Source organism: Polyodon spathula, chromosome 2 (genome assembly GCF_017654505.1).
Source record: "Polyodon spathula isolate WHYD16114869_AA chromosome 2, ASM1765450v1, whole genome shotgun sequence".
In the NCBI taxonomy this organism is placed as follows: Eukaryota; Metazoa; Chordata; class Actinopteri; order Acipenseriformes; family Polyodontidae; genus Polyodon; species Polyodon spathula.
Window position 1 is genome coordinate 85,172,380 of NC_054535.1, and position 9,417 is coordinate 85,181,796.

Sequence of the window (9,417 nt, forward strand, 5' to 3'; positions counted from 1 at the left end):
TACTAAGAAAAAATATGTTCATTGAGAGCCGCAATATACTAATTTAAATATTATCTGCGTCATTTTTGCAAGATCTCTAGCGAGAGTTGTGCGACATTTTTTCAAATAAAATAGCAGCAGTTGAGTTGTGGTTTTCTGCAGCAGAGGGTGTCCGAAGGATAACGTCTATACATGCAAGGGTGCAAGAATCAAAATAACATTGTTTTTGTTAAACGTCATCTGTACAATGCATTCTGTTCCATCATTCTATTATATATATTTATATATATATATATATATATATATATATACACTGCCTTGTAAAAGTATTCAGACCCCTGACCAATTCTTTCATATTACTGAATTACAAATGGTACATTGAAATTTCGTTCTGTTCGATATTTTATTTTAAAACACTTAAACTCAAAATCAGTTATTGTAAGGTGACATTGGTTTTATGATGGGAAATGTTTTTAAGAAAAAAAAAAAACTGAAATATCTTGCTTGCATAAGTATTCAACCCCCACACATTAGTATTTGGTAGACCCACCGTTCACTGCAATAACAGCTTTAAGTCTTTTGGGTAAATATGTACCAGCTTTGCAGACAGTGTCGGAGTGATTTTGGCCCATTCTTCTTGGCAGATTTGCTCCAGGTTGTTCAGGTTGGTTGGACGACGCTTGTGGACCGCAATTTTCAAATAGTGCCACAGAGTCTCAATGGGATTGAGATCAGGACTTTGACTGGGCCACTGTAGGACATTCACCTTTTTGTTCTTGAGCCACTCCAATGTTGCTTTGGCCTTGTGCTTGGGATCATTGTCCTGCTGAAAGGTGAGTTTCCTCCCAAGCTTCAGTTTTTTAGCGGACTGAAGCAGATTCTCTTACAGTATTTTCCTGTATTTTGTTCCCTCCATTCTTCCATCAATTGTAACAAGATGCCCAGTCCCTGCTGATGAGAAGCATCCCCACAGCATGATGCTGCCACCACCATACTTCACTGTAGGGATGGTGTGTCTTGAGGCATGGGCAGTGTTAGGTTTGCGCCACACATAGCGCTTTGAGTTTTGGCCAAAAAGCTCTGTCTTGGTCTCATCTGACCACAAAACCTTTTCCCACATCGCAGCTGGGTCAATCTCATGCTTTCTGGCAAACTCCAGATGTGCTTTCAGATGGTACTTTTTGAGTAACAGCTTCTTTCTTGCCACCCTCCCATACAGGCCAGTGTTATGCAGAGCTCTTGATATGGTTGACTGGCGCACCATTTCTCCACTCCCAGCCACTGAACTCTGTAGGTCCTTCAAAGTGATTGTTGGCCTCTCTGTGGCTTCTATCACAAGTCTCCTTCTTGTTTGAGCACTGAGTTTTGAGGGACGGCCTTTTCTTGGCAGTGCCTGGGTGGTGTGATGCAGCTTCCAGTTCCTGATTATTGATCCAACTGTGCTCATTGGGATATCCAAACACTTGGATATTATTTTGTACCCTTTCCCTAATCTATGCATTTGTATTACTTTATCTCTAACTTCTGTAGAATGCTCTTTGGTCTTCATTATCCTTCAGATTCACAGCCTTACCAATGATCCTTCAACATTGGGGTTTTTATCCAGAAAATGTGACAGCAACTTTAATGGTTCACAGGTGGAGGCCAATGGTAAGGTAATTGTGTCCTCGTTAGGGCAATTTCTTTCATCGGTGCAAACTGGGAGCTTCCACAGCACAGGGGTTGAATACTTATGCAAGCAAGATATTTCAGTTTTTTATTTTTCTTAAATATTTCCCAACATAAAACCAATGTCACCTTACAATAATTGATGCTGAGTTTCAGTGTTTTAAAATAAAATATCAAATGGAACGAAATTTCAATGTACCATTCGTTAATATGAGAGAATTGGTCAGGGGTCTGAATACTTTTGCAAGCCACTGCATGCATGTATGTGTGTGTGTGTGTGTGTGTGTGTGTGTGTGTGTGTGTGTGTGTGTGTTTATATATATATATATATATATATATATATATATATAAATGAAAGGCAGTTTAATCCCATCAAATTCTATCGTGGGGCCCCAAGCTTCACCCCCAGAAACCCTTTTCATAATCATACAGAAGCCCCTCGCCAAACCGGACATGTTTGTCCGACATGAGGAGGTGTTGGGTTTAAAAACAACACAATAGAATCGCGCACACATACATTTACAGTTCTCGATGTATTTTAAATATAAATCATGGTGCTGAAATAACACTAATGTGTTTTGGGTAGGCTACACATTACATTATGTAAAAATATAAATCTGTACAGTAATAAAATCAAATGAATACCTAGCACACTTATTTTGTACTTTAGCCTTCTGGTAACACAAAATAAATCATGCTGCTGCATTGTACACATTGCTGTACAGTGCGAATAGAAGATTATTTTAAATTGAAACTAAATGGTTTTAGGGTATTTTATTTTAATTATTATTATTATTATATATTATTATTATTATTATTATTATTATTATTATTATTATTATTAACTTGATCTACTTAATAGCCTAGACAGGCAACACACAATAGATCATGGTCCTATACAGATGCTCAGAATAAGCTGGAGAGGTTAGTGGCACATGTGTGCAGTGTATTGCTCCCAACATGCTGGGAAAACCAGAAATGTCATAGGAATTTGTTTTCAAGGCTTGTTAGTACACCCTGACTTTAATGAAAAAGATGTACTTGGGTGTTCTTCTAAAAAATACATTGAGCACAACTGGCAACACATGAGAAAAAGGGGATTAGGTAATGCCAGCAACAATTTGACTACTTAAAACATGCTTATCATACAGATAAACAGTACGTAGGTCACTCTCGAAATCAGGAATTAAAGGATGTGTTGCAGTAAGAATACCACTGTAAAGAAAGGGGAACAAGACTAAAAGGCTAAAATATGCACAAGAACACAGAAATTGGACTATGGAACAATGGTCAAAGTTGCTTCGTACTGTTGATGGACGGACAAGAACATTTGTGCCTTCTGCCAGTCCTGCTGTCAATTCAACGCTTGTCTTCTTTCTATTCCTTAAGGATGTGATCTTAAAAAAAGAGGAAAAGGAAAAAATAATCACAAAAGTTGTGGTGCTGCTGTTGTGGAGTGCTAGAGTCACCTGCATTGCATGCTAAAGAAAACCCAGAGAAGTTCCATTAGAATTGTCAGGAGAAAACCATCAAAGCAGTAATAATACCTACTGGTAGTATATAATGCACGCATCCTTACACTGTTGCACACAATGAAAATGCCCACTAAATTATTGACCGACAGTGTCTAGGACTCTTCTGATTGACACAGTTTAAAGCAGTAGAATATACTATGTTCAGTGGCATAAATCAACACTGTACTGTTTCATCTGGAATATACGAGAGCCTTACCAATTATCCAAAATGTAGGTTAACATGAAAGAATTCATATTGTGAAAACACACTTCTAAAAATAGTGCAGCCTGTATGTATGCTAAAGTTTTCTTTGAGGATGTCTCTTTTATATTTAACTACAATTCAGCACTCTACACCAGCAAGATAAACCACAGCATGTGTGGATGCCAAGTAACCTCATGCCAGCTCATTATTTACAGGAGCTTGTCTTCATTTTAATTCTAGCACCAACGTAGCAGAATCTACAGTAACACTTGTCCTTTACATCTTCTACGGAACTGTTGTATACTGTTTAAGGAAACATTTGGGGCGTGGGCAATAAGCACAGGCTGTGCTTTTGTTAAATTCAATTACCATCCAAAACTGGAACGTGTTGTTGTTTTTTGTTTTTTTCAAATACCGCATTTTCTTTCTTTTTTTAATTTTTTTTTACTGGACTCAATACTTTTTAAAAACTTAATGTTTTAATATACTTCCATTTCATCCACTCATTTAAAAAGGAAATACCTTTACTGTGATCTTTGGTTAGGTAAGTCCTTGATCTGTAATCAAGAATAGGTTAGTTACCTCATTTTTTTCATCAATTGCAGGTGTAATTCTGTTGAACCCTGTGACAAGGTACATCCTGCCCCTGTGTGTACTGTATTATTTTGTATTATTATTATTTAAAATGTGTTTAATGTGTAAAAACACGCTGTTTTGTTATTATTGTTTAAAGCCTGGATGGGGTTAAAATGCCCCATCCAGATAAAATCATGAGAATGCGTGGTAGCAGCGAATGATTATTGACAAACTGGCTGTAGACCACGCGTATGAGGAAACCCTTGCCGTATGTGGTCAATGGATAAACTAGGTAATTGGTAGCCAGTTAAACCCTCGACCACAGTATACAATCAAGCAGCTTTGGCTGAATGAGGTTGGTGTGTTCAGGACGAAAGAACGGGAGAGAGAAGGAGAGGAAAACTAAAATATAAAAACAACTGTTACCTAGCTGATCGCTGTGCCACTGTTGTCGTGTCTGTCTGTTTTGGCCAACTGCCGTTTTGTTTTGGAAAGTGTCTTGTTTTTGTTCTAAATCTTTTATTTGTTTATTAAATCTGCACCAGCACCGTTTGCTCACGGTACTAGTGCCCTGGTCACAAACCCTAATAAAAAAATGTCCATTTGGCGAGTTAAAGTCAAGCTTTATTGGGATAAATACTAAAATCAGAAGGAATCCAGCAATTCCCTTTTATTTTGTTTCCTGTTCACTGAGTAGGGAATGTATCAAATGTATATAAACCTACATTGTACGTTGTTGTCTTTTTTTGTTCAGGTGCAATTGAAAACTTCATTGTCAAGTCAGTATGTAATCCGGACTCAACCAACCAATACCTGTCTCTCTACACTGGAATGTGCTGCTATTGCTCTTTCAATCATGGAAAAGAATGATTCAATACAAGAGGTAGGCAAGCATCACTTTCCTGCACCCTATCTATTTTAAATTTACATTTGAAATGTGTCATCTTACATATAAAAATATCTTAAAAGGTTTTGTGACTAAAACTATCTAATGATGTTTACAGAAAGTATGTATTTAAATATTTATCTTTTTAGCACTGTGACAGGGTACACAGCCCGCCCCTGTGTGTGTGTGTGTGTGTGTGTATGTGTGTGTGTGTATTTTGTATTTGTGTTGTATTATTATTTAAAAATGTATTTGTAAAAACACAATGTTTTGTTAGTTTTGTAGAGTAATGTTAACCCTATCCATGCTAAACTTGTGTAGAATTTGACCGTCTCCAAATGAATTAATTAATTGCTAATTTGGAGACAGTCACTTGTATAAAAACCTGCAGCAGTGGCTGAGCAAGGTTAGTGTGTTCAGAGGCGGAACGAGAGCCATTGGTCATGGAAAATAATACAGAAAACAATTGCTACCCCTGCTGGTTTTAAATGAGCACGATGCTTGTTTTATTTTGTTCTTGTTTCATGTCTGTTTTGTATCTGTCTATTTATTTTGGCCACTGTGTCGTTTTGGTTGTTTTATAAAAGTGTTTTGGATTTTTAAAATGCTTATTTTTAAATAAAAACCCGCATCAGCGTTTCAATCATCCCAGCCGGTATCTGTCTACTCCCGCGGCAGACGTCACCACCAGCCACCCTGGTCACAAGCACCCATTTTTTTATTAATGTTATTAGAGTCATAGAATAAAGATAGCACAGTACCCATAGTAACAATACAAGTACAAAGACAAAATATATCCTATAGAAACATATATATTTTTAATAAATTCTGTCTTTAGTATAACACGGTTTTTCAAAGACTGTGCTATCAATAAGGAGCCGTACAGCATGCCTGGTTATTTCTTTGTCAAGCAGTTCCTAAATTCATTTTGAAGTGGAGTGCCACTGTTTTCTTGCATTTGAAGACCTCATGCAATGAAACTTGAGTACCTCTTGTAAATTCTTCTCTTATCCAAATTAAACTGTCAACTTTTTAAAAAGTCGTTGCTTCTAATTATTTCATGTGGCATTCACTGCCAGTGGTAACATGGTGTGGCAATGTTGCCCCGCCCCTGTGTGTATTTTGTGTTGTATTTTGCGAGTTGTGTGTTAATGTTGGTGTATAGTCATTGGTACATGGGATATAAATGGGGCGTGGAACACGAGTTGGATTACGCGGTGTCATCGTGGGATTAGACGCAGACCAGAGCAGGAATCACAGTTTTTTTGGAAATAAAAAAAAATTAAAAAAAGGAAGGCTGGAGAGACAGCTGCACTGACCTAGAGGAGCTCCTCGGCAGTCTGGAGGACCAAGCTTGGTGCTTCACCTGCGGGGTGTGTGGACACGTGGTGGCTGTCTGACCCTTCCAAGAGGAGGAGGAGGAACCGGCCCAGGTGAGGAGAAGGAGTGGCAGGAAAAAGCCGCAGCAACAGCAGGAGGAGGTCGGGGATGACAGTTGGGAGGTTTTTTAAAGAACCTCGGAGCAGAGTTGTGCCCCGGCTGTGGGGCGTATGGGCACACGTCTGCCCCACGCAATATACAGAGGCGGAAGTAATGCCAGACGGGGGGAACGTGAGCATCAAGCGCCCGGACAGGGGGAACCATGGGAATCCAAAGCCCGAGGGACTGCTGTTTCCACCGCCACCACCAGAGGATTGATGCCTACTGGTTTCGCTTCGAGAGGGAGAGCCTCACCAGCCCCCTGCAAGAGAGGGAGAGCCGCACCAGTCCCCTGCAAGAGAGGGAGAGCCGCACCAGTCCCCTGAAACAAGGGTAGACAACACACCGCTCCCACCTCCGTCGCCAGGAGACGACACAGCGCTCCCACCTCCATCGCCAGGAGGCTACACGTTACTCCCACCTCCACCGCTTCCATCGCCCGGAGAAGAGCAGCAGGAGCTGCCTCTGCCTCCGTCACCTTCACCGGCAGGAGCAGAGTAGCAGGAGCTGCCTCTGCCTCCGCCACCTCCACCGGCAAGAGCAGAGCAGCTGGAGCTGCCTCTGCCTCCGCCACCTCCACCAGCAGTGGGTCAATGCCTGCTGGGTCCCCGTCCACCAACAGAGGGTGAATGCCTGCTGGGTCCCCGTCAACCAGCAGAGGGTGAATGCCTGCTGGGTCCCCGTCCACCAGCAGATGGTGAATGCCTGCTGGGTCCCTTTCCACCAGCAGAGGGTGAATGCCTGCTGGGTCCCTTTCCACACCATCAAGAGGAGAGGAGCTGGAGCTGCCTCTGCCTCCATCACCATCTGGGGGAGAGGAGCAGGAGCTGCCTCTCCCTTCACCAGAAGGACCAGGTCTGGATGCTGGCGGCCTTGCATAGACCACCTTCTTCAGCAGCCTTTCTGCTGCTGGAATTGTCCCGGCTGAAAAAGTCAGTCTGGGAGCTGTCAGCACGTCTGCTGACAGCCTCGCCATTGGCAGCTTTTCCGCTGCCAGTGTTACAGCAGGAGGAGAGACTCGCCCCAATGTCAGCATGTCTGCTGACAGCATGGCCAGTATCAGCCTGGCTACTGGCAACATTGCTGTCCATGAACCCCTTAAAGTCCCCGTGCTTGGCCCGGGACTTTGAGCGAGGCTTTTGGGATTTTAAGGGGGAAGGTGGCCACTGATGCCATGTGTGCTACCTACAAGGGGGGGGGTATATGTGGCAATGTTTCCCCGCCCTGTGTGTATTGTGTGGTGTATGTTGCGTGTTGTGTGTTAATGTTGGTGTATAGTCATTGGTACAAGGGTCTGTGGAACACGAGTTGTTTAAAATCCAAAGCACTATAGCATTAAAATGTTCAATACAAAAAAATGGTACCTGAGTTACAAGCTCTTGCAGTTTCAAAAAAAAAAAAAAAAAGATTGTAGCGTAACAGGAAAGCGTAATGAGTCATCGGATCCAAAACCACCGAACTCCACATCTTCGTTATTTGAACCATAACCCGAACCCTGAATCATTAATGCACAGAGCAACTACTTCTAGGCAGTTTTTTTCTATTCACGCGAGCCGCGATATTTCCCGTCAGGCATTGTTTGCGCATGGTTATTAAAAACCGGAAATGAATGGTAACCGGTGCGTTGACTCTGCAGAATCCGGTAATTCTTTTATTTAGTACAAGTTAAAAGTTTTTGAGTGAGCTCTGAAATCTAGTTTATGGAGCAACACACAGTTTAATCTAAAGCCAGGTCTGAGGCTTTCATCAACTCTATCACACATGCTGTAGATACATAAAGAATTGCGGTAGACCAGCATGTCATATTTCCTCATCTGCAGAAGTGGGTCTTTCTTAATGGATATCATCTCCAATATTAGAGGGCTGTCCCAATTTATTGCATCCTGTGTGCCATCTATGGGATGACAGTCCAAAATTAAAGATGCTGCAGGTCAGCAGAAATTGGGATGCTGTTTGTTCAGACAGACATAAACATTTTTTTTATGACTTGTTGCAAGTGTTGTTGTATGATAATGATATTTTCTTATATCAATATTTGGCTGTAGAAGGAACTCAGGTTTGTAATATGAACCACACGTTATTATTTTAATGTAATGTTAACTTTTTACAACACATCTATTCAACATCAGTTGACAGTTAACCGATGAAAAATCATCCATATATTGCAGCTACTTAGTTTTTGTTTTTTTTCATTTGCAGGTTATACTGCGTCCTCTCAAGGCTCTGTGCTCGTTTCAGCTGCAACATGGTGCCCAGATCCATCACAGCAAGGAACACCTCCTTAAAAACGGAATATATGACAAACCCATGCCAAAGAATAAACGCAAACTGAAAAGAATGGAACTACTAATGAACAATAAAAAAATGTAGGTAGATTTTGTAATTTTTGTTATTTTACCTTTTTAACTGGGAATAAATAAGTAATAAAGCCCAGCAAAGGGAGAATTAAATTGATGGAGAAGAATGCATTTGTTTGGCAACATTTTTATAAGGTCTTATGTAGATTACTAGATTGTGGAGAAGTTGAAGTCAGTATTTTTATTTTTTTAAATCTGTTAATATTTATTACAAATAGTTCTCACAGCTTGTTCTTGTTTAGTTATTTAAACATGTGTAAAGTAAATCAGGAGCACTGGATTTATGGCTAATTAACCCTTAACTGTTGGGGCAAAAAGACACACCTAACAAAAAGTAATGATGTGGCACGCCATTCATGCCAATGCATCACAGATTAAATTGCCATGGAACCTACTTTTATTTTTCCCTCTGGTATTGTCTTAAAGCAAGTTTAACCCTTAGCACTCCATTTATTCAGATTTAAAAGGCCCTGCATAACAAAAGGACACTCAGTACTGCATCTCCAGCCCCGCCCCACCCCTTGCTCGCTGTATTTTTCACATACCTCGTTAAGGGCGTGCACACTGATAAATCCTCTCCTGATCACTCGTTTTATCACCAAACTCCTCAATAATGCGATCCAAGTCATTATTTTATAACATCTCAAAAAGCTCTGCAAATGTCGATGATATTCTTTGAGTACTGGATGCGGAAGCAGCTATCAGAAATACAGTATGACACATAGGTGAAGAATGGAGAAACACCAATATATA

The 9,417-nt window shown here is 40.6% G+C and overlaps 1 protein-coding gene across 1 annotated transcript in view; it reads left to right on the plus strand.

Annotated features, from left to right (window-relative positions):
* dtwd2 (DTW domain containing 2) overlaps positions 1-9,195 on the plus strand; it is a 50,493-nt gene extending 41,298 nt beyond the window's left edge. The window contains exons 5-6 of the mRNA XM_041232783.1: positions 4,697-4,825; positions 8,507-9,195. Coding sequence (XP_041088717.1) covers positions 4,697-4,825; positions 8,507-8,677 — 300 coding nt within the window. The 3' untranslated portion in view covers positions 8,678-9,195. The remainder of the gene's footprint in view (positions 1-4,696; positions 4,826-8,506) is intronic.
* Positions 9,196-9,417: the final 222 nt, after the last annotated feature.